The sequence below is a fragment of the Podarcis liolepis genome, assembly GCF_965112155.1.
Source record: "Podarcis liolepis genome assembly, chromosome: 11".
In the NCBI taxonomy this organism is placed as follows: Eukaryota; Metazoa; Chordata; class Lepidosauria; order Squamata; family Lacertidae; genus Podarcis; species Podarcis liolepis.
In genome coordinates, this window is record NC_139565.1 from 41,440,492 (window position 1) to 41,465,967 (window position 25,476).

Here is a 25,476-nt window from a genome sequence, read left to right on the forward strand (position 1 = left end):
CTGGTTTCACCAGAAGCGGCTTAGTCATGCTGGCCACATGACCTGGAAGCTGTACACCAGCTCCCTCGGCCAATAAAGCGAGATGAGCGCCGCAACCCCATAGTCGTACACGACTGGACCTAACGGTCAGGGGTCCCTTTACCTTTACCTAGAGATGTGTGCGAGCTTGGTGTTGGAATTCCTGAGTTGAAGCACCACGGTGCAGGAGGCAAAGGATTAAACCCTGGTTTCCCCACATTGCAGTTGTGATGTAAACTGCCACTATGGTGAGGCCTTAGTCGACACGCCTCTTCCCAAAGAAAAAATTCTGAAAAGAAGTATGTCAGAAGCTCCAAACACTGAGCATCCATAACTCATCCTATTTGAATCTTGTTCAAGTAGTACCTCTAGCTTGGAGGTGATTTTGGAAAATCATGTACGGAGAGAGGCACATCCACACTGACAAATAGTGAGAAAAGAAACGGCATTGTCATGCTCCGTTGAGAAGAGGGGGGGGGGGCGTTTCAGAAGAACATTCAACTCCTTTCTACCTAGGTCTTTTATAGTCATACGCATGGTTTATGCAATCTCATGCATGTCTACTCAGAAGAAAGCTCCACTGAGTTAATGTGTACCACAAGTGTTGCCAACATGGTGCCCATGGGCACATTGATGCCCCTGAGATCTTCCCCTGGAAAGTACATAAGTGTTGAAGAAGGATGACCGACACTTTCCCCTATTTCCTCTTTCACTTCTATGTGCTTTCTTATGGATTGGATTTCACTAGAGATGACTTTTGCCGGGATTCGTTGGTAAAGCATGCACACTTTCCCCACTTCTTGTCTCCCAGGGGCTGGCTGAACTGGGGTTGAGGAGCGAACAGAGAACTGGCCTTCGTGGCATTCACTCTGAAGCCCAAATGTGCTCACAGGTGAAAAAGGCTGGTACCCCCTGGTGTATATGATTGCAGCTCTAGAGTCTGAAATTGGGCCAGACTAAAGATCCTTCCTTGCCTCTCTTCACTTGGCCATTTCTATCATGGGTCATCAGCTTGTGGACTATGATAGTTCAGAAATGGTACAGAGAGACTCTGTTTGCCATCAGGGGGTGGTTGGTTTCACTTGTGCTGGCCCACCTCCAACCTGAGGAACCTTCAGAAGGGAGGTGCTTCCATGGACATTATGTGTATGAGATGAATAGAGTGAAAGATTATGAGTCATGGGGGTGTGGAGAGAGAGTGTGTGAACTGAGCAGGGCTTACTTTACTTTTTTGGTTGCTGCTTTGTTAATGTTAAAAATTTTTTATACATTATAAATGCTGTGTTGATTTGTTAATTATATAATATGACTGACTTTAATTGTGATGCTTAGCTTATTTTTTAGTCGTTGCTTTGTTAAGAGTGTTTTATGGATTGTACTTGTTTCACTGATGACAGATAGCTCAGTTGGTAGAGCATGAGGCTCTTGATCTCAGGTTGTGGGTTTGAGCCCCATGTTGTGGGTTTGAGCCCCACATATTGCGGGGGGTTTGGGCTAGATGGCCCTTCTAACTCTAGGAGTCTATGATTCTAATTATTCTGTGTGATTTATGCTGTATTTGTGATGTTCTATTATGTTCTATCATGTTATTATAATTCATTGTTTGTAAGCCGCTTTGGGATTCATTTAAATGAAGAGTGGAATAGAAATAAAATCAGTCAATCAGTCAATCAAAACCAAATGGTGTGTCAGCAAGCAGGGACCTGCCTGCAGTATTCATGGTGACAGGTAGGAAAGAGGTGCCCTGCATTTTCTAGTAGTGGTTAAGCCATTGCAAGGAGTGTAACATTTTATAATGCTGTGCTTTGATTTGTTTATTGTAACTGCTACTTTATGAATGGGCATATTAATATCCTATTACCTGCCTAAAGCCTTTGGGCATGGATAGAGTGAAAAATCTAAATTAATAAATCTGTGCATTCATATGGCAAACTAACCAGCCAATATGAAAATGAGATTTCCTGCATAGTTTATTTCCTCCTTTCTTAATCGTCTGCCAAGATTCTTTCCGTTCTTGAATATGAGATATAACAGGACAGTAAAAAAAAAAAATGCTTTAATTCAATTTGTTGATTATAGTGAATGAGTGATAAGATATTTGATCAGATAATACACTTTCCTAAGTGCTGTGGTCTTTTGATTGCTTTCTGTTTCGTATAGTTCAGTCATAAAGTCAGATAAATTAGAGATGGGGGTGTGGGAAAACCTTATCCTTTATCCAGTTAATTCTTTTTATAGTACTGGAAATTGAGACAGAGCACTTGAAATCTTTTCTCGCTCTACATCTCCCAGCCAATGCATTTTCAACCATTTCTTTTGGGAGAAACATCCGTATTTTCAAGGAACCTAAAGACAGACCAGATGCTTCTTGATAACTACCTACATTATTCCTCATACTGTTTCTTCCATGTACACTTTTCTTTTGGCTCAATGTTTTAGTACCTTGGTTGTTGAATATTTATACATGGTCACTGTCAAACTCATGTAGTTTCTTAATCCATTAGCTATATTCAAGGCAGGCCCAAGATACTTCACTACTTCCAGTGAAGCACGAGAAGGTGGTTTCCCCCTATTCTACATACAGAAGCCGATCCAACTGCCAGTTGACTGTTACTCTGAAACTAGTGATGGGACATCATCCTCCACTGTGCCCAAGGGCACCAGACTATTTTAAGAGTGCACATGGCTTGCCTCTTGGCTTCTGCTGCCTGAAGTTGCTGCTTCACTCTGCTTAATGGTAGGGCCAACCCTAGCTACATTTAGGGGCTTATCAAATTAGTCATAGGAAACCATGCAACAGGAACACAGGAAACTGCCTATAATGTCAGGCCACTGGCCCATCTAGCTAGTATTGTCTCCTAGTATGGGTGATTCGACCCATCTCGCCACCTGAGGCAAAGAGGGAATTGCCACCTCCTGGCCTGTCGAGCTGCACCCCATTTCTGCTATCACCACTGCTCCCTGGCTCTTACCAAACTCAGGGAGAGCCGGGGTGCTGATCGGCTCCCACCACCAGGGGTGTGGAAGACAAGTAGCAAAGCCACGTGCTGAAACGCCTCCCTCTTAGTCCTAACCAGGATGGGAAGTGGTCAGGGGTGATGGGAGATTGGCAAGATCAACATCTCGGAAGACCACAGGTTCCCTCTCCCTGATCTACAACCACTGATAGTGACTCCCCAGGGTTTCCAGCAGGGCATCATATGATGACGCTCTTTGCCCCAGTTATCCCAGGCAACATGGGTGTTTTCATTTTATTTGCTATAACCATTGAACTTGTTTATATGTAGACCTTTCACTGAAATGAACAGGGGAATCCTTGCTCTTAAAGGGGAAACATTTGGGTAAGCATTGGAGCTCTTATTCTCATAGCTACTACTGAACAAGGGCTTTTGAAGTCATAGGGTGCCCACCATGGAACTATGACTATCTTTTCCCAGTAGTAGATAGGTAGCCGTGTTGGTCTGCCATAGTCAAAATAAAAAAATTCCTTCCAGTAGCACCTTAAAGACCAACTAAGTTAGTTCTTGGTATGAGCTTTCGTGTGCATGCACACTTCTTCAGATACACACTGAAGAAGTGTGCATGCACACGAAAGCTCATACCAAGAACTAACTTAGTTGGTCTTTAAGGTGCTACTGGAAGGAATTTTTTTATTTTATCTTTTCCCAGATTCATAGCTGACTAAAGTATAGTAGGGGTTTGTTTTTGCAATTCTTTGGGTCATTAACATGATAATCTAGTGAGTTTACTAGCAAACATGTTATTTTATGTATGATTTTCCTGCATGCCTCAAACGACGTTTTCTTTTCCAAAAATAAATCTTACTCATGTTTATATAGCTTCTTTGTATTTTTCCCTTTGGTTAGAGCTGCTGCAGTCACAAAAAGCCTTCACCTGCTTCGAAGTACATTTATTTTCATTTTAATAAAAAGGAGAAGTAATCGGCAGAGTTGTAAAGGCTCCAGAATTAAAAATTTAAAAAGTGGAGGACAGTCAGTTGTTACTACTCATTGCTTTGGAGTCTCAGGAACCCCTATCTGCCTGGTTGTAAACAAAGGGATTATCCAGAGTTTGATGCCTTTGTGAAATCTGATAATCTGACTGCTGATGGTACCCAAATACCATCCTAGAAGAGGCCTTGCCTGTGGCAAATGTATAGGTCACCCAGAGCAGTCTGTGGGACATAAACAGATTTTGCTTCTAATGTTTCCTTTCAAGATCCTGAGGAAATTTTTAGATTCAAAGCCTGTAGCCAGATCCCACAGATGCCATTAAGCAGGAACTATAACTGATTCAATCACTGTTGCTAAAAGCTATCTCAGAGAGTAATTCTGAATCCAAAGGAATCTTCTGATAGGGGCAGGTTCTCCTTTTAAATGACTATATTGAAAATGGTTTCATAATTAAAAAGACAGAAAATTATTTTAAGATTTATTGTGTCAGATATATGGATCTAGTCCATGTTGAAAGTAGGCTTGAGTTACAACTGATGTGAGAAAGAAAATATTTATTTAAAACTTTGTAATATTTTTCTAGGGTTCCAGACCTTGTAAGAGTTGCTTTTCTAAAGGGTCTTTAAGGTGTTCACTTTTGATGAGCAGAAAAGATGGCTTGATTGATGTGCATTTGGTCCACTTGCCTACTTTAAATCCTACCTTTAAATTTTTAATTTGCTTCTAGTAGTTCCTTTATTTTTCATATTATGGAAGCATGTATTCTGTGTGGGGCTGCCTTCCATATTTGGTAGACCAGCAGATTTGCCAGGGCAGTTTTCCTTGCATTTTACGCAACTTGGACATCTGGGGCAGATGGGAAACCTGTGCTCCTCCAAGGATGGGGAAGAATTGCATTTGGTCTTCATCTTTATGTGAATTGACTTAATTCTCATTTCCAGCACTACTACACGTACTGAAAATCCTTCAGATTTCACACTCTTTAGAATTTTATGAGACAGTTATTGGATCGTAGAACATACACATTACAAATACAATTCAGAAGGTGTACATTTAAATACCTTATATATTTTTAGATTCTGGATTTTTGTACTGATCAGTTCATCCTTACTCCATATATTGCTGGGCCCCGTCTTCCACTATCTCTGAGCATTTGCCATGCTGCTGGGGAAGATGGTAGTTGGAGTCCACCAGCAACATCTAAAAGGCTCCAGGTTTCCTAAGCTAGAAAGATAGCCCTTGACTCAGATCTGCCTTGCTATAGCCTCTGATTCAGTCAAACACACCAAACACTCTCTCTTACATGTAGTTCAAATGGTAACTCACAAAATTGCCTTTCATGTTAAATTGCCAGGTTTATCCCACCTACTTAATCTTAATCCCACACTCAGTAAACAAACCAACATGGTGGGTTCATTTTATTCCCAACACTACCAGGTTACTCATTACCATCAGCACCTGAATGCAATAAGCAGGCAACTTATCAATTCAAACCATGAGGACTGTGTAGAAACAATTAAGGTAGCCAGGTGACATAGAGTTTATTTCCTAGAGTTCCTATAAATGATGACAGATACATAAACACCAAGTCCTTCTATTTTCTGGTTTAATTACAGTATATTTATTATTTCTGTATATTGCTCCTCACATTTAAGCCCATGTAGACCTATTAAAAAGCATTTCCAGGAAAATATTGCAGGGACCTTTCAGAGTACCATACGTATAAAATGCAAGGAAATGATGGGGTTGTCTAGGAACTACATTAGACCATTAGTGCATAATGCCGTAATATGTTTTAATGAGCACTTGAGTAAATGCATAAGCATTAGCATGGAAGTTCTGTTAGAAGCAATAGCAATAATTATGAAGTTTCCATTTTAAATTCAGAATAATTGCATTTAGGGATGTCCAATAAAAGTATTTGCTGTAATGTAGTTCAGAGAGAATAAACATGGTACAACAGAAAGGGAAGAATCTCATTGATGTGAGTATCTGGATTCTCACAGACTTCAAATCACATTGGAACTCTGTATGCCTGTTCAGCAAGAGCTGTATGCTCAGTACAGAACAATTATGATAGCAAGGAATAATACAATTGTAGAGTTGGAAGGGACCCCAAGGGAAATATATGTTGACATTTAACATGTACTGTTACATGATTTATGTAACTTATAAAGCACTTTACCAAAGTTGTTGAATTGGTCTTCTAAAACTTCACAAAAAGATTTGGGAGAAAATTTGTTTTTTATCATGGTGGGAACCTCGCTTTTTTAGTTGCAAAATATCACCCAAATCTACACACATGCACACATCCAAACACATTCTGATCTCAAGAAGAATGATTCCAACAAAGCCAATTATAATTCTTTGACTATTATATCCAGCTAGTTAGGAATCATGTAGCCAAGCAGCATGGTGATTCAGCATGTATCCTAGCCAGATGTGGCTGTATGAAACAGCAGAAAGCTATATAAGAGTGAGGGCAATGCCACCTGCCCTCAGTTTGACTGAGAGAACACTTTCATCCCATATAGATCCTCCCTGAACATGTTTTGTAGCAGGTAAGTTTTCCATTAGAACATCCCACCACCATTTTGACTAAGCCCTAATTTTATATATAGGGGAGGGGGTGTAGCTCAGTGGTAGAACATCTGCTTTGCATGCAGAAGGTCCCAGGTTCAATCCCTGGTCTCCAGGTAGGGCTGGGAGACAATCCTGTCTGAAACCCTGGAGAGCCACTGCTGGTCAGCATAGCCAATGCTGAGTTATATTGACCACTGGTCTGATTTGATGTAAGGCAGCTTCCTATGTCCCATTAAGGTGGTAATTCTAACCCCATGTACTTATTATTTTATTATTTATTAGATTTGTCAGTTGTTTTATCTTGCCTAGGGCAACCCAAAGCAGCTTACAAACAAACAGACAATCCAACCCCACATAGATACAGTCAAACCAAGGGGGGGGGGAGAGAAATACATTAAAAACACCCTGTCCACTTCTAAAATACCACATAGTTAAAGCCCAAAGCCTGGATATAGAGGAGAGTTTTTGCCTGTCACCTAAAGATATGTATGTAGTGAAGGCGCCAGGTGAACCTCCCTAGGAAGAGCATTTCACAAACAGGGAGCCACTGCAGAAAAGGCCTGCTCTCATGTTGCCACCCTCCAGACCTCTCATGGACTTCTCTGTTGGCCTTTAACTTCACCAGTCTTCATTATCTCCCTTCCCCCCACCCTGCAACAGCCCAGCTATGGCTGCAAGCCTACACACATTAGGTGAGAGGAACGAAATGGGACTTGCTCTTTGGTTAAACATACAAAAGGGCTGGACCACATCCTTTTCTTTACAAAACGTGTGTGTTGTGTCTCAACAGCCAGAAAGGCAGTGGGGTCCTCTACAACAGAACTTTGCCAGGTCAAGAAATAGAGGGTATGGGCATTTTAAAGTCTTGCGACTAAGCCCCATTGAATTCAATAGGACTTACTTCTAACTAAACATTGTTAGGAATGTGCTGCGGAACAGACATAAACACTTTAATTAGCATGTATTTTCTTTCCCTAAAGTGGTAAAAGGAAAGACTGGCGCTGGAAGGAACAAGGTGCAAAATTCATCTTTCCAAATCTGTGTTGGGGACCACGAGAAAATAACTCCTTCAAATAAAACTGGGACTTATATAGGACTAGGCAAGTCACTCTACAACGTCATGTGTAGCAGGCACAGGTAAAGGGTCACCCTAGAGGAGTTTTTGGACTCCAGCTCTCAGCATGAACTTCCAAGTTCAGCAACATCTGAAGCTGCCCATCCCTGATGCACAGAGTGTGGAGGAATGGGAGGACGGATGTCTGTAATAGAGAGTTCTACTAATATTAGAAATGTCAGCAGAACTTCAGCTTTCATGATTTTTGTCTATTGCCTTTCAAAGACAGATTTGAAAGTGTAAATTAATCCAAAGACAATTTCACATCCTGACTACAATTAAGAAGGACAGCCATCTGGGGCTCTAATTATTCATCAAGGAAACTTAGACACCCCCTTCGCCTCAGCTATTTTTATGACCCCCTAGACAGTGTGCCATTCCAAACATTTTGGGAGAAGCAAATCTTTTGTGTGTCTTCTGACAACTGCTATTTTTGTCATCCTCCCTTTCTTTTTTACAATGAACAGTTTGATCCATGTGTTGCTTACACACACACACACACACCTCTGCCTGCCCCTTCACTGCCTTTTTGTCCTTGAGACACAATATGCAAATCATTTTTCTCTTGCTTTGAAAGCTATCACAGCTTTGCTCCAGTGGGCGGTACCGATGAGATTCGAATAATTTGTCTGATGAATGAGATCCACAATTATTTTTGCTTGACACATCTAACATTTTCAGCTGAGAACACTGATGCAACACAGAAAACAAACACAAGAACAGTTTCAAATCCAGATTACCATCCCCCCCCCAAAAAAGTCTGGAGAACCCATCTTCTGTGAACACTACTGTAGTTGTATTAGGCAGAGTCAACACAACTTATGAACAGGCTTGGCTCCAGGTTTGAGTGGAGTCCTGATAGTGCATTCTGGTGCCCCCCCCTATAAGTGTGTCCACCCACAGCTGTGGTCTTTTTCACAGCTGAGACTGGGTTGCCACCAACCATTTCAACTTTCCCACAGTTTCTCAGACTTGGCTACTGCCAGCAGATGAAATGGAGGGTAGGAACAGGCCAAGGTGATTGCCTGCAGTAATGAATGCAGCTGTCCGAGGTGCCAAGTGAAGATGTCGCCCTCTTTATGATTCTCTAAGCCAAATGTAGTCTTACCAGCTAGGAATGGGGGAGGGATGTGTTCAACTGGCAAGCTAATGTGAACCTACCAAATTTTATTTCCTGGAACAACGAGCAAACTGAAACATAGCCAGCCTTTGATACTCAATGCAGTTCTTCAGCCAAAAAAGACACAAAATCACATATGTTAAGGGAAATTGCATACACAGAAAGTATATCCATGGAGATAACATACAGAAGTGTGTTGTGTTAGAAATGTGCATGACATGTATGAATTTTCGTCTGGATTTTTTTTAAAAAACACACACAAATTGATGCAGAAAGGGGGCAACTTGAACTTAAGATTGCAAAAATCACAGTCAGTCATCTTTATTATCAGCCATATACTGTGGCCTTCCAGGCACTTGACATCTGCTCTTGCAGTCGTGGGCAGGCACAAAACGTGAATTTTCCAAACTCTGCTGGGCCACCATAAAATAATATGAGCTTTCTGGATCAGGGCAGTAGCCCATCTAGTCCAGAATCCTATTCTCACAGTGGCAAATCAGATGCCTGTGCAAACCTGCAAGCTGGACATGAATACAGCAGTACTCTGCACACCTGCGACTCCCAGCAACTGGTATTCAGAGGCATGATGCCTCTAACAGTGGAGGTAGAACATAGCCATCATGGCCAGTAGCCATGAGATAGGCTTGTCCTCCACAAATTTGTCTATAAGATATATAGAATCAAGGAATTTTGGAGCTGGAAGGTTCACCAAGGTCATCTAGTTCAGGCATAGGCAAACTCTGGCCCTCCAGATTTTTGGGACTACAATTCCCATCACCCCTAGCTAACAGGACCCGTGGTCAGGGATGATGGGAATTGTAGTCCCAAACATCTAGAGGGCCGGAGTTTGCCTATGCCTGATCTAGTCCATCCCTTTGCAGTGCAGCACTCACTGCTTATAGGGACATATGAAGACATAGAGACATAAAGATATTGGCTGCATTCTGGTTAATGGATTGCAAGTTGTGTAGGCCTGTAAAATGATCAGGGCACGTAAACAAAACTGGTATTGTTGTAGAAAGCATTTGTTTCCCCCGTTGATTCTTTTTTCTTTTCTTACATAAGAAGCATTGCAAGTAGGTTTGAAAGCGCCTCTGAGCTTACAAGTGCACTTTGATTTGCAGCACGGAAAAAGGAGACAGCTGGTTAGAAAAATAAGATACAGCCCATTAGGTGTAAGAAGATAGCCATGCATATTTTGCGTGTTATTTGTATAATACCTCTGCTACATACATTATGGAAATGTGAAATCTGCAAAGGCTGCATGGCTCACATAGCATATGAATTCACTTGCATTGCATACGGGATTGCACAGGGCTTCTGAGCTAGACCAGGATGCATGTTTTGCCTTTCCCTGGAATAATATTGAACGGCTTTTGGTGGAACTACCTGAATTGGGTCTATTTTAAGGCATTGCATATTACTTTCTCTGTCAGCTGTTCTCTGTGGAGATATTTTAATATAACTTGGGTTGATCCTGTAGTTTTCTTTTATCAGATCCTCTGTGTCTCTCCATTCTGAAGTGATCCTTCTCAACTGGGAATGTATTGATTAAAGAATTATTATTAAAGAATGTGAAGGATTTCAGAAAGCACATACATGTTGTACAGTTTGAAATTGAGCCAAATCTGGTTAACACAAATTTGTGTCTAAGAAAAAGCTGTGGAATGTGTAGGGTTTTTAATGTGAAAAAGTGATCTATCACACTTCTGTATAAAAGAACCATGGGAGAAGAAGGACCTAGGGCTGGGATTGCATTTGGGGGAAGAGCTTTGCCTCTTCTTCCCAATGTTGTTTTCCTGATGAAAGATCCCGTAACTTTTCTTTCCCAAAACTGCTGTTTTCCATATTAGGGAAAATGTATGGATACACATAAGTTTTCTCTAATGGCTTTTGGGAACAGGGTAATTTGCAGCACAAGCCCAATGTATCTACTCAGAAGTAAATCCCATTGTGATCAGTGAGAATTACTCCCTGGTAAATGTGCATAGGATTGCAGCCTAAATCAGAAAAAAAATGTCATGGGGAAAAGGTTAACTCTCTTTAGTTCACCATGTTTTGATTTTATCACTAAGCAGCTGACTAGAGGAAAAGTGAATGGGGCTTCAATAGCACATTTACTTGGGAGAAAGTCCCATTAAAGTCAGTGAGTTTTATTTCCAAGCATGCATGCGTAGGATTGGTCTGTAAATTGTGTAATCATGTGTAGGACATTCAGAGACTCTTCAGTGTTAATTTTTTTCTCCCTACCACTGTATATGACTTCAGAAAGCATGTTGAAGTTGACAAATTAATGTTAGCCTTATCTTACATTGCTCCTTTGTTTGAAATGGACGATAAATGCTTTATTTAAATTTATGCTGCAATATTTCTCTGCTTTGGTAACACTGTCCTCTCTCTCTTACGACATGTGGTTTTCAAATGTATCTGCATAATTTATTCTTAATCAGGCCTCCGTGATTTAAAAGCCTTGCTTTCTTCTGTTTATTCATTCATGTTTCCAGTGTATTTCTGAGTGATTATCTGCTGAATTCTTTTTCCACTTTCAGAAGAAGGATGCTGCCGCCGTAAACCAGATACTGTGTGAAAACTGTGCAACTGCAAAACACAGGGCTGGTTTGTCTGAAGTTTTCAATAAACATACCATAGACTTTAGAGAGCTCATTATATAAAGGAACTGTTCTTAAATGAGACTGGCTAAGATTTAGATCCCACATTACCAGAGCAGTGTGGCTGCCACTTTCCTGGAGCTGTGTCCCATTGTACTCCCACTCAGGTAACACAGGAATAGAAGAACAATATGGAAGGGCAGGGCAGGGCAGGATGACATTGGAGGGATTACATCAGCATTAGAAACCATTTAGTTCTTCCCATATGATCCTATCCCTCTGATGTAGTTCCTCCAGTCTGATGCTACCAGAGAGGTGTAGGAAGCAACCATAAGAAAACATCAACCACACTGTGTGGTTTAGTAGGAACTGGGCCTTAGTCAATGCCATTCAAGAACTCATTCAGTTCCTTAGCAAAATGAGGTCCATTGAAAGTGTATTGGAAACTTCAAGGACTTTGATCTAGGCTGAAAGTCTGTCCAGACTTAGCTGAGAGTAAGCCCCATTGAACACAGCAAGATTTACTTTTTAGTAAACCTGCATAGGATTGCACTGGTAGTGACTGCATCTGTTGGCTCAGGGACTGGGTGGCCCTCCCATGGGTGTTCCCACCTGATAACTGCTCCTCCCATTCCGCATGCCCACCTTTTGTCATAGCCTCTGTTAATTTTAGTTAGCCTTTCCTGCACCTTTTCCATTCCTACAATACTCCTTTTGAGATGGAGGGGGGGATACTGTGCACAGTATTCAAAATGTGGCTGCACAATAGGTTTGTAGAAAGGTATTGCGATACTGGAGGCTGAATTTTCAGTACTTTTCCCTAGTGTGGGTTTTGTCTCTTTCTCAGTTGCCATATACTAGGCTGGTGTTTTCATTGAACCATCAGCCTCAACATCTCTTTCCTGGGTTAATCGACAAGCTCAGATTTCATCAATGTATATGTGAACTTTGAATTCTCTGCCGTTGTGTGATTACTTTGCATTTATTTACACTGAGCCATGTTCCACTTCTTGTTGCTTATTCACCACTTGGAGTGATCCCTTTGGCACTCTTCACAGTCTGCCTGAGTTTTCCATTTCTAGAATAACTGGGTATTATCTATAAATTTGGTTACCACGATGGTCATCACTAACTCTGGATCACTTATGAACAAGTTAAACAGCACTGAATACTATATAAAGTCTCAGGGGGACCCCATGGGTTACTTCCCTCTATTTCAATAATTTTTCATTGATTCCTATTCTCTGCTTCCTCTTGTTTAATCAATTACTTGTGCCTTCTGATTCCATGTGTTAAGTTTCTCAGGAACCCTTGCTGATGGCGGTTGGGAAGCTCCACCCTGTGGTCCAAAGTTGGCCCATCACATGTCCTAATTTGGCCCACAAGGCCATTTTCCCCAACCATGGCTACTCTACACCTGATGTCAGATGAGGGGCAGATAGGGATGCATATAGATTGGCTGCACAACTGAGCTTACCATGCAAAATTTGATCATGTATACCAAGGTTTCCCAAACTTGGGTCTCCAGCTGTTTTTGGACTACAACTCCCACTATCCCTAACTAGCAGGACCAGTGATCAGGAGACCAAAGTTTGGGAAACGCTGGTGTAGACAATCCCTGTAGATCAGTAGAGTTGAAGTTGCTGCTCATCTCGTGTTGGGCAGTCATTTCCACCCTGCTGGATTGGCTGTGATCCAAGTATTTACTTGTGTTTTATATTGTATTTTATTCTCTGAACCACCCTGAGATCTTTTGATGAAGGGCAGTATGTACATTTAATTAAAATAATAATAATAATAATAATAATAATAATAATAATAATAATAATAATAATGGAACCTGGTGTACCAGGCCAAAAAGACTTCCCATCTCTTGTTTACCAAATTACCCCATCCAAATACTTGATGACACTTTAAAGGAACTCCAAAAGGCTGGTGAGGCAGGACTTCCTTTTCCAGAAGCCATGCTGTGTCTTCCTCAGAAAACTTGTTCTTCTATATGCTTAATAATTCTATCTGTAATAATGCTGTTCACCACTTTATTCAGATGCTAAGCGGTTGCCCTATATTTTTCTTGATCCTTCTGCATGCAGTTAAAAAAACCAAAAACTGGCATTGTATTGGCTAATTTCCAGTTGTCTAGGAAAAAGGCCAAGTTTAGGGACAAGTTGCATATTTTCATTGGGAAAATCAGGAATTTTATATTTGAGTTATTTAACAAAGCTTGGGTGGGTGCCATCTGGACCAGTGACTTCCTAATTTTTAATTCATTTGCAAAGCTCTAAGACTTCATATTTTGTTATGTCTCTTGAAAAACATGCATGAAGCCCCAGATGCAGGGTATGAAGATTTTAGCATTTTCTGGGCACAGAACCAAAACATTAGGGTAGCATTCCAGCTGTGTGCAAAGCATGGGTCACTTGACTGGAGCACATTTGTGAAAAAGAAAGATGGCAGGCTCACCTCAGTAAACCTCTAATAGTGAAGTGCCCATCCATTTGAAAGTAAAATAGAACCACTTCCAAATATGGTAGTACTTTCTACACGCCTGGGGCTAATGGAAGTGATGGTCCAAAACATCAGGGGCAGCGTGTTGGTGAAGACTGCCTTAGGCTGGTCTAGACTCTAGATGAGTCTTTGGCCAGGTTCAGCAAAACTCTTCTTCTGTGCAATATCTATTTGTCTTGGTTTATGTGGATGTAACCATTGCATGAAATGGTTTAATCATGTGTCGGAATGCCTTCCTGAGCCAGACACACAAATTCACATTTAGGGTCAAATCTATTATTTGGATAGATTCAAGTTTAGGAGAGGGTTGGTTTTTTTAGGTTTGTTTGTTTTTAGAGACAGACAAGAAAAACAGGGCATTTCAGACGCTTTTGTGTTGATCTTGTTCCTATCCCTCATAATAACCTGGGATCTAGATGCTCTCATCGCAGGTAATCTGAAACACAGAGAAGAGGATTCACAGCTGCTGCTCCCTAAAGGAGACCTCTCTCGCCTAGTACTATGAGTTTATTTTAGAATAGTAGCATTTTACTGCTTAAAATAAAATCCACTTTGATTAGCCGAGTCTGTTTTTAAACAGTGGAATCATTTTTTGTTTTTATTTTTGTCACGCACAGAGAATCAGCTGCTCAAAGGCATTTTCTCCGGCATTCACAAACTCCTGAAACTGGTGGTTCATAATAATGGAAGAGCTCGACCTATCCTTTATTCGTAACGGAAGACGCAGAACTCGTTATAATTAAAGCTCCGCGGTGTTAATTCGCAGCCAGGAGTACAGTACTTAGAGAAAGGCGGGGAGAGGAAGGGCTGGGGGAGAGGAGCAGCTTAATATTTCAAGCCTTAAGTGGAGCACTTTGGAGAACGCTGGCGCATGGAGGACCTCTGCCTCCCTCCCAGCTTCGGTTGCAAAAAGAGAGAGAGAGAGAAATGGTTCCCCAAATATATGGATGGGCAGAAGAGGAAATGGGACAGCTTTCGGCTCCCTGTTTCTCCACACCCCCCTCCTTAAACCCAGAGTCCCTTTCGCAGCGACGTCGACTTTGTGCAACTTTGCCACTCAAAGTGACTTCTTAAGGGGGGCGGGTGGAGAGAGAGCGAGAGAGCGGGGTGGGTCTGTCTGAAAACGAGAAGTGACCGAATAGCAGCCTCGGGGAGGCGAGCGCAGAAAAGCTGCGAGAAGCCCATCTCCCGGGAGTTCGGAGAGGCGGAGGAGACGCGATTGGAGGCGATGGAGCTGGAGGAAAACTCCGCTTAGGTCAGCGCAGCAGTCTCGACCGCCGCGCGTCCACGCTGCTCAGCCCCAGGCGCCCACTCCGGTCTATGCCGGCTGCTACGGCGGCGGCTGCTTCCCTGGCTGCAGCCGGGCGCTGCTCTGCCTTCCTCCTCCGGGGCTCTCGGTTCGCGCAGGCTGCCGCCGCCTCCGCCCTTTGGGCAAGTGGCAGCCCTAAGGCCAGGCAACGTCGTCGCCTAGCGGCCGAGTTGGCGAGCAGACGCCGAGGGAGTGCCTTTCCCCGCCGCCTGGCAGCAGCCGGCTCAGGGAGCTGTCCAACTTTTCAGCAGCAGCAGCAGCAGCCCGGTAGTGGCGCAAGGCGGGCTCGAGCAGGCGAGGCGAAGGCAGGCGCGCAGGCAGGCAGCCCCGCCGCCGTTGCTTAGCGAGCGCGCCCGGCGAGCGGCGAAGGAGCGCGTCTGCAGCTCGGGCAAGCGGCAAGGACAGCGGGTGCGCCGCGCTTCTGTTCGCCTTTTGCCCCGTCGGCGGCTGCGGCCCCAGCATGGAGGCTGAGGAGAGCCGCCCCAGCCTGGTCGAAGCGGCGGAGACCGGCAGCGGCGGCCCCGGCGACGGGAGCCCGGCGGCGCCCAAGCATTTGTGGCGCCACGAGCACCACTGCCGCTACCAGCTCCGCCAGCAGCACCACTTCCTCGTGCACCAGCCGCAGGCGCCCCAGTGCCCGCCGCCGCCGCCTCCCGCGCCGCTGCCGCCGTCGCCTGCCCCTCCTCTCCCCACAGCCGCCCGGGGTCGCGTCGTCGGGGGCAGCGGCGGCGGCGGCAGAGTGAGGCACCGGGGCTATTCGGACACGGAGCGCTACCTGTACAGCCGCGCCATGGACCGCGCGTCCTTCGCCCTGGAGACCGGCCACCGGCCCGGCCTGAAGAAATCCAGGATGTCCTGGCCCTCGTCCTTCCAGGGCTTCAGACGGTACGCGGGAGGGGCGCGGGGAAGGGGCTCTGCGCGCCGAGGGTCATTTCAGCCACCCTCCTCCATCCCACCCCTTCCGACAGGTGAGGGAAGAAGGGAGGAGGATCCTTGGACGGAGCGCTGGGGGGGGGGCGCGTTAAGTTGTAGATAGGACGTTGGGTGTTTGCGGGGAAAGAACCCCCCCCCAGGGGAGGGGGCCTTAAGGGACGGGGGTCAATAGAGAGGGAGCATGGGCGGGTGCAAGCATGGGAGAGACGGGAAGCCAGGGGTAATTGACAGGACCGTAGGGGGAGAGGGCACTGGGAGTGGGATCGAGGGGGTCATTGGGGGGAGGTGGGGGGATTTGGGAGGCAGGCAGGGAGGGAGGAATGGTGCCACCGGGGACCGGAAGATCAGGCAGAAGAGGGCCGCTGGATGTGGTGCTTGGGCACTAGCTTGGGCACTGGGTGCAAATTAGGGTAGGGGTCTGGTTGATCTGGGCAATCCTTTGACGTTGTCTGTTGACCCCCAGATCTTTCTTGCCTATGGTAGGCCCAGGCTAAAAGGGGGTGGGGTAGAGGTAAGCGGGGTTGAATCCAAGCACACTAGTTTCCCTTTGCCTTGCAAGTAAGGCAAGTATCTTTTAAAAGACACAGGAACCAAGCACGTGGGTGATTTGAGGTGGAACTGTGTGGTGGATACTCCCCTGGTATCTGGTGCTGTGAGCAAGTCCACAGCAAAGGATCCATCTATCCTTCTCCATCTTCCCTCCAGTCCCCTCAACCGCTTCATATGCACACATCACTTTATGAAAACATTTCAAGGATAACCTGCTTTTTATTACAGTGAGTCCTCTGGGATTTAAAGGCTTAGAGGGGTCTGAAAGGGATGGAGAGGCACAGTTCTGCACTCCCACACATGGTATCAAATTATTGGCGGTTAATTTGGTGGGAGAGCTTCATAAATTGACCCTTGATTAAATGCAGTTAATTGATTTCCAGAAAGAGATATGAAGCGGGGAAAGGACTGCCGAATTGCTTCCTATGGAGTGAACTATAGGTTGTGTTGTTGTTGTTGCTGCTGCTACATGGAGACTGACAGATCACAGAGTGACATCACTGTTTAAGAACAACTTCCTCTTGCAATCAGTCAGCAGGAGAGCTGCTACTGGCAGGCGACAACAGCTCCATTTATGATCTCTGACTTTGTTTGCAGTAAGCAGGTCCATGCCATTTTCTAGAGTGTACATTACAGAGCAGTAGAATGAGGGAAATGGGATATTAATTTTTCATTGGGGTAGCTGCTGCCTTGATTTATATATAATCTGGGTTAACGTGATCTTACAGCATTCTGCACGGGATGCACAAATACCAGAGTTGACATTTCAAATTGCATCGCACGCCGCACACATCTCCTGCAAACTCGTGACCTTGTTCATGGTGGTGTCGTTGTGCCCCTCTGGTAAAGAGGGAAGCATCGCTTGGATAAGGCAATTCCCTAGCGCACTCTTTCTACGTTGCTATAGTCGTTTTTAAGATGAAACATTCAGTGATACAAAGAACCCAGTCCTTGTGGTTATTAGCATTAGTGATATTATGTTACTGTTATTTCCCTCCTCCCCCAAACTGTACTTTCATATCCACATCACTGGTGTGATCCGTAGTGGGTCAGGGTGTCTGGTGGAAAAACTCAGAGAGAGACTTAACAAAGTCTAAATGCTGAGATTAGGCACACTGCTTAGTGCAGACTCACCTAGGAGTAAGCCCTGCTGAACTCTCTGAGCCTCGCTCTTACTTGGAAATCTGTGTGCATAGGATCATTCTGAAATAAATAAATGCTTTTATTAGAATTATAATTACATGGAGTTTAAACCTTCTGGGGACAAAAGAAGATTAATTGTGGAAAGCTTGTGACACAGTGCTTTCAAGAATAATCCATATTGGCTCTTAAACCAAGTGCTCAGTATTGTCTGCAGGTATTAATCCTCCAGTTAATGACAGCGTAATAAATTAAAATGTTGATATTTACTGTTTCTTTTGTCTTGTTGGAGTTTTAGAACTCAGTCCCTTTTCCAAATTAGGGCTGCAGTTGTGTTAGCCAGTGTGTGTCATTGACTTCATCTACCTTTACAGCTCCATCTTTCACCAACTTTGTAAAATAATGTTTGTTGTTTATAAAAATGAATTCATATTTATGGAAAACACATTTCAAAGGCAATACTCCTAACTTTGAAATGTAAAATGTACTCACACATTCAAGACACTCTATAAATTACACAAAGCTTTTCCCCAAAACTGACATTTTAAAAAAATAATTGAAAACACACAGCATTTGGACTTCTTCAGATTTCAACCAGCAAAAGCATATTTAGAAGTTTCTTATGAGTCAAAGTGCTTTGTATTTTTTTATATTTTTAGTATAATTTATAACCTTTAATAAAATAGCTTACTTTTTAAAAGTTGTATGATCATTTGCAAAAATGGCCAGAATATTGTTAACTTTTTTATGTCCTTCAGGACAAGCTGTTGAGTAGCATAAATTTAAATGGTTGTTTCAATTTTGCTATAAATTTGCAAAAGAACAACCACATCCACACCCTGTATATAGTGACCTATAGAAATGACGTAGATTATATAGCTGTTGAAAAAATGCTATATGTTGATGACTTTAATCACTCAAATGAGACAAGCATTCATTATGCATATAATAGCTAGGGGAAAAACTGGTTATGAGTTATTTTGAGGTCAAATGGATCCTTCTACACATTTTGAAGAGTGCATCTATGATTTAAGTGTACGCCTTAAAAAATCCAAGTGCGACTGTTGCAAACAAGTGTTTGAAAACTTGAGTATCATACTGGTATACTTGTCAGATAACTTAGTTTGGCTACACCATAAGAACTGAGTTAAGGTGGTGGAAAATATTGGTTTGTTTCTGAGAAAAGTGTGAAACAACCTTATAGAACAATTTAAGATGAAATTGTCTGTGGAATTGTCTCCACCTGTTTGCAGAAAGTTCATTCCTGCACAAAAGCATTCTGCAAAGACACAGAAAGTAAAAGTCAAAAGCAAATTAAATGGCAACAGCTTAATGCATGTGATGACAAGGAGAAAAAGTGTTGAACCTCAAATGCTTTAATTTGTTTTCATCACAAACAAGAACCAAGATCACTTCATGGGAGCTCCTTGTCATTAAATGGAATGTCTTGACTAAATCAATGTGCTTGGCATGTGACAAGTCAGCAATTGCCCTGCACCCAGGGAGACAACATTGCTACAGGTGGACTGCAGTCTACAGGCTAGAGGTTACCAGGATGGGAATGCAATGGCTATAGATCTGTTTCTGATTCTGCTTCACTGGCATACCATCTTGAACTAGCAGATTAATCTCCTCTTGTCTCTTATTTTCTCACTCATGAAACTTAAGTGGTTATGCTAAAACACATCCATTTGTAACAGGATGCATGTAGATTGCAAAATATATCATTGCTATTTAGCCTTGGGTAGAACTGGCATTGAAGAGTGTGCATTCTGTGTGCAGATTACTTTCAGTCCTAAACATATACAAAGCAACAGGATGTCTCTGTGTGACAGGGGACTTACTGAAATCTACAAAGCCTGCCTCTCCACATTTCCCCAATTTTGGCCAAATGACGGTGCCCCATAGATTTGTAAAAACAGTAGCTCTTGGGGCAAGGCCTCCTGTCTCTCCCCCCCCCCAGTAATTCAAGCACTGGCCATTTTAGTCAGATATATGAAGACATAACCTGGCTCTGCAAGGGTTTTTGTCCAGCAGAGAGGCTCTTGCTTGTGAAAGGGGAAACAATTCAGCGATTCCCCCTGAAGCCTCCTGCCCCAGCCAACTCAGATGCTGTTCTAGAGGATCCTCAAACCTTCAAGAGCAGATTTAGAAGGGCGCAGAGGCTGCAGGGTAAAGGGGACATTGGGGAAAATCTGTCTCCCAGCCCCCCAGCAGGAGATTTCCACGAGTAGAACTCTACTCAGGGACTTTCTGGATCCAAACAAGCATTTGCATTATGCTGAACCTCTGTCTACTGCAGTTATAGGAGCTGAAGTTATTCCATGATTATGGGAGTCAATGTGGTACAGTGCTTACTGTGAATCAGGGCCTAGATCAGTGAGAAATAGATTCAAATCTCTGCTCAGTTACAAAGCATATGGGGGTGGGGTGGGGGAATCTTGGGCCAGTCACTCTCTCTCAGCCTAACCTACACTACAGGGCTGTTGTCAGAATAAAAGGGGGGAAATAATATGCATTGACCTAAACACTTTTGAAGAAAGTAAGGGATAAAGATTAGATAGGATTTTGTAATGGGCTAAATAAAATAAATACATAAGCTGTAATCCAATTGCACTCATATTCAGAAATAAACCCAGTAGATTTTGCACTGTTTTACATGCTTCTGAGAAAAACCAAACCACTATGCATTTGAATTCTGCATTTATTTTACACACCAGACTTAGAATTCTATTACAATGTGTGAGGTGTCAAATAACTCAGGCCCTTTTGCTGGGCTTGATGTCTTAAATTCATGGTTTACTTAAGAAAGAATACTTACTTTTAATAACATTTTGGTCAGACCTTCGTGATCACAGCCGAACAAAAATATCGTGGGAAGAAACTGGGTATATTCTCTGTGTAAAGAAGTCCTGCGTTTGACTCAGATCTAAGAGCCCACTTTGTTAGCAGTGCAGGGAAGGAGTGCTGATTTTCTAAAGCAATTCCTTCTCTGCTCATCGTTTAACCACTTAGGTATAATGCTCAGGTAGGATACTGATATGAGGCTCAGGACTTGGAAGGAAAAGCAAAGCAATGAGCCTGAAGGATAGGGATCCATGAAACTATATGCCTACACAGAGCAAGAGTATTCTTTAGGGCAGTGGCAGTCAACGTGGTGCCTTTGAGATGCTGTTGGATTTCAACTACCAGTGTTGGTGGGCAGGGGGGGGCATGCCTATTAAGGATGACAAGGCACTTCCTCACCAACCTGAGTTTACTCATGACCAGTCCCCACCTGCCTACCTTTTTACAACCAGTTAAGCTGGCTGCAAGCTTTGTCCTCCTCAGTCTCAATTTTGCCCTTGTAGAACTCAGCAGGGAGAAAGATGGGAACAAACCTATAATTAGTTGGCTGCACGTATCACTGGCTCTGGCTCCACCTACAAACTACATTGTTAGTTGCAAGTTTCCTAATAACGAACATTTGTCAGTTGGCTTGTCCATCTCCTTCCTATGACCCATTTCCCCCAGTAAAATGTTCAAATTCTTCCATCTTTCTTGTAAACCACCAAGGTAAAGAATAATGCTTTTCTTTGGCACAAGCATTAAGGCAAGGTAGAAATGCTGATGAAAGGACTTAATTTTTGCTTCTTGCTAGAATTCCCAAGGAACGAAAGTGGCATACAAAGATTAGATCAGCATAAATATGTTTGCTCAAGCGTATTCTCTACTGACAGCAGTGCGGATGGCAGTGTAATAATCCATTAAATGAACAGGGAGCCCACTTGATTCTGCTTGTGGTCTAGATAACTGTGTGGCCCAATCCTTTGTGTGTTTATTCAGAAATTAATCCCATTGAGTTGAATGAGTTCCAAGGAAATGTCTACTGATTGTAGCCTTGGTGGCCCTATTGATTGAATTAGTTTTCTTGTAGAATAGTTTCTGTAGTGTCTATTGTATTGTATACTATTATAGCATCTATTTCTAAGGGAAAAAGAAAGGACTTGCTTCACTATTTGTTTCTCCTGTTTCTCCTTGTCTCTCTATTGTTTTTCTGGTGGAAACTTGCTGTAAATATCTCAAGAGGCTCTAATGGTCTACAGTTGCTTTTCCATATTTTTACCATTGTTACTGGCACAGGTTCGGGACACAAACTTAGGTGACGTCAGACATTTGAGACATGGGTCTGAAATGGAGCAGTCTTGGCTGCCAGATTCTCTACTCCCTGTGCTAGCAAATCAGCTGGCTCAAAGAGGGAACTATAGGCATATGTCACCAAGACTGCAGGCCTACATATGGCTGCCTTTAAAAACTATTCAGAAACTTAAACTGGTACAGAATGTAGCTGCCAGAATGCTTGTGGGAGGGGGCCAGTTCAAGCTTACTGATCATATTACACCAATACTTCCTGAAACCTTGAATTGGTTTGGATCAGGTTATCTGAAGGATTGCCTGCATCTATTATGACCCTCCCCAGTCCCCAAAACCAGCCTTGAAGGTCCTGCTTTCTAGCCCAACATCAAGGTCTATCAGATTGCCACCTTCTCAGTGGCAGCCCCACATTTCTGGATGCCCTCCCACCTTAGATATACATATGGCTTTGGGAACATCCTTAAGAGCTTTTCTACTTTGTTCATTGTTTTATTGATGTGTGCTGTACATGCTGGCTGTTGGGTGCTTACGTTTCCTCCTCGAGTTTTAGGATTGCTTCAGTTGTATCTACGTTATTGGGCTTGTTTTTCCGTTTCTGTAAGTTACCTTGGGAGGGACTCCCCCCCACCCCTTGCTAAAAGGCACTATATTAATTGACTGCCTAAATGAATGAATGAAGCCAGGTGCCTGCTGCTTTTGAGTGAAATCCAAGCAGGTGTCTGGGATGCAGAAGATAGCTGGTAGCAGGAGCTCTGGGCCAGGAACCAGTGACACAGCACCTTGTAATGTACTGCTTTAGAAGCCTCCTCTGCTCATTAGTCTATCTCCCTGCCTGCCCTTTATCTAGCCTAACCCAACCTCATCTCAGATTGCTTACTCAGAAATAACTTTCTATCTTCAGCTACCTCCATCGGAGATTAACTGGTTCTCTTGGAATTTACAACTCATCAACTGTATGCTTAGGGAGAGCCTAGACTTCAGTTTTTATGTGAATGGGAGCAGACTTTTTAGGGACTCTCCTCATGTTCCAGGATTGGTATGCGCTCTCCTTGCGTGGTTTTGCCTGGCTAGAATGTATAATTGAACTCTGATAATGACTCTTACTTACCTGACTGGGGGATAGAAAGGGGTGCATGAGTGTGTGGAGAAACTAACCTGCCATAGGCAAAAATAATAGTTGCTCCATGCACTCACTGGCATGTGGCCCCAAGAAGGCAATGTACCCCTCAAGTTGAAAAAGGTTCCCAAGTGAACACATGGCTTCCCAGAGATCAAGACCTCTGCATTCTCCCATGGTCCTCTGTGGCTTAGCCCCCACCAGCATGAGACCAGGAGGACCATGCTGAGAACCTGCACAGTGGCCATAAGCTCCTCTGAGAACCTGCATGCTCACACAAAGTTTGTTTTGGTTTAACGTCATGTGAGAACTGGGTCTATATATGTTTGATGCAATGGATGACTTCTATAACCATGATGCACCCTGCGTATTTTGTTTATTTTGAAATTCCTCTTATATTTGCTTTGAACAAGGTCACCTATATTTTAATAACTACCGTTGCCACCCATTTAAATGAAGCTTAATTGATCAATAATTTGTGTTTTAGTTGATTAACCACTCTGTGAGGGTTTGATTAGCTGCTTGTGCGTGAAAACGTGCTCCCTCAGAGTTTGTGCGACCCCACAAACCTCCGTGTGTGACGGAGCTCCTCAGACATGTCTGCTCTAGTCACTAGTAGAGTCCGACAGTGGCTGTCTGCGGAAGCGTTTCCAGCAAAGAAGTTCCTTAACGGAAACGCGTCTCCTGGACTCACGGCGTGACAGTTTCCTGCGAGGTGTGGGTCTCCCTATGGGAGACTCCGATACCTCCCCACTGTTCTCGCTGGAAGCCTCCCTGAGCCCTCCCTCCTGCTCGCATTCCCTCAGAGACCCACTCCTCCCCCTGCTGGTCCCTGCTTCAGCAGTTGAGTCTCTTTCATCCTGCCTGAGTCCCTCCACCACCTGATGCTCTGATGGCAGTTCCCTGACATCCACCTCCCCTCCAGGGCCCCCCTCACCCCCTCCCAATTCCTCCCCCCTGGGAGGTGAAGGGCTAAAACCCCGAAACGAATCTTCCTCATCTTCTGACGTCTCGAACAATTCTCTCCATCGATCGTCGTCCTGGCCAGCTGAATCCTCCTCCTCTTCAGAATCTGGGAACCCCTCCAACTCCTCTTCCTCGTCGGTGGTGGCAAAGTATTCCCTTCGGAACCTCGCTACAGGCTGAGGTTTACGTGGGAACCTCTGATGAAAAGTCTCTATTAAAACCTCGTCATTGACATCCTCTGCCCTAACCCAGGTGTTTTCCGACTCCGGTTCCCCTTCCCACATTACCAAATACTCTACTTGATCTCCCTTCCACCTGGAATCGAGGATCTCCGCTACATGGTAGCTGTGTTCCTTCTCCTCCATTGCTGGTCCCCTAGTGACCCTCCCCTCACTGTCTCCTCTATACGGTGACAGCAACGACCTGTGAAAAACTGGGTGCAGCTTCATGTGGTTCGGTAACCGGAGCCTGAAAGCCACTGGATTGACCTGCTGTATGACTTCAAACGGACCCAGCCTTTTGGGTCTTAATTTCTTACAACCTCCTTTGAATGGCAACCCTTGGGTTGACAGCCACACCTGGTCCCCCACCCTGATGCTTTCACCTTCCCTTCTGTTTTTGTCTGCCTGCCTCTTATATTCCTCCTTAGCCCTGTTTAAATTGAGTTGGAGCTGGCGATGGATCGCTTCCATTTCTTCCACGAACTGTTCTGCAGCTGGAACGCTCCAGTTCTCCCCCTCCCCCCCTGGGAAGGCTCTGGGATGGCACCCGTGATTAGCCAAAAAGGGGCTCATCCCCGTGGACACGTTCTCTGCATTGTTGTAGGCAAATTCTGCCAACGCCAACTTCTCCACCCAATCATTCTCTCTGTCATTAACATAACACCTCAAATATTGTTGGAGAACCCCATTTGCTCTTTCCGTCTGCCCGTTGGTTTCAGGATGACGGGCCGTCGAGAAATTAACCTCTACATGCAGTAAGCTCATGAGCTTCCTCCAGAACCTGGAAGTAAATTGTTTCCCTCGGTCTGAAACCACCCTCAAGGGGGCGCCATGCAACCTAAACACATTCTCTACAAACAATTTGGCGGTTTCTTCTGCTGTAACCGCATGTGAGCAGGCTATGAAGTGGGCCATTTTAGTTAACAGGTCTACTACAACCATGATGGCTGTTTTCCCTCTAGACCTTGGCAGATCAGTCATGAAATCTATTGCCACTGCTTCCCACGGTCTCTCAGGTGTGGGCAGTGGTTCTAATAAACCAGCCGGCGCCTGCCTCTCCCCCTTGGCTCTTTGGCATTGTTCACACCCTCTCACATACTCCCGCACATCTTCCCTGACCTTGGGCCACCAAAATTCCCTGGTAACCAGCCACATGGTTTTGTGTTGCCCAAAGTGCCCTGCTGTGGGGCTATCGTGCAGCT

At 44.0% G+C, this 25,476-nt stretch overlaps 1 protein-coding gene across 4 annotated transcripts in view; it reads left to right on the plus strand.

Annotated features, from left to right (window-relative positions):
• Window positions 1-25,476, plus strand: part of PDE4D (phosphodiesterase 4D) — a 624,753-nt gene that overhangs the window by 180,932 nt on the left and 418,345 nt on the right. The window contains exon 1 of one of the 4 annotated variants that reach the window (XM_083465248.1): window positions 15,445-16,099. The exons of the other annotated variants lie outside the window; for them this stretch is intronic. Coding sequence (XP_083321374.1) covers window positions 15,675-16,099 — 425 coding nt within the window. The 5' untranslated portion in view covers window positions 15,445-15,674. Of the gene's footprint in view, window positions 1-15,444; window positions 16,100-25,476 lie in introns of those variants that run through there. 4 annotated transcript variants of the gene reach the window in all.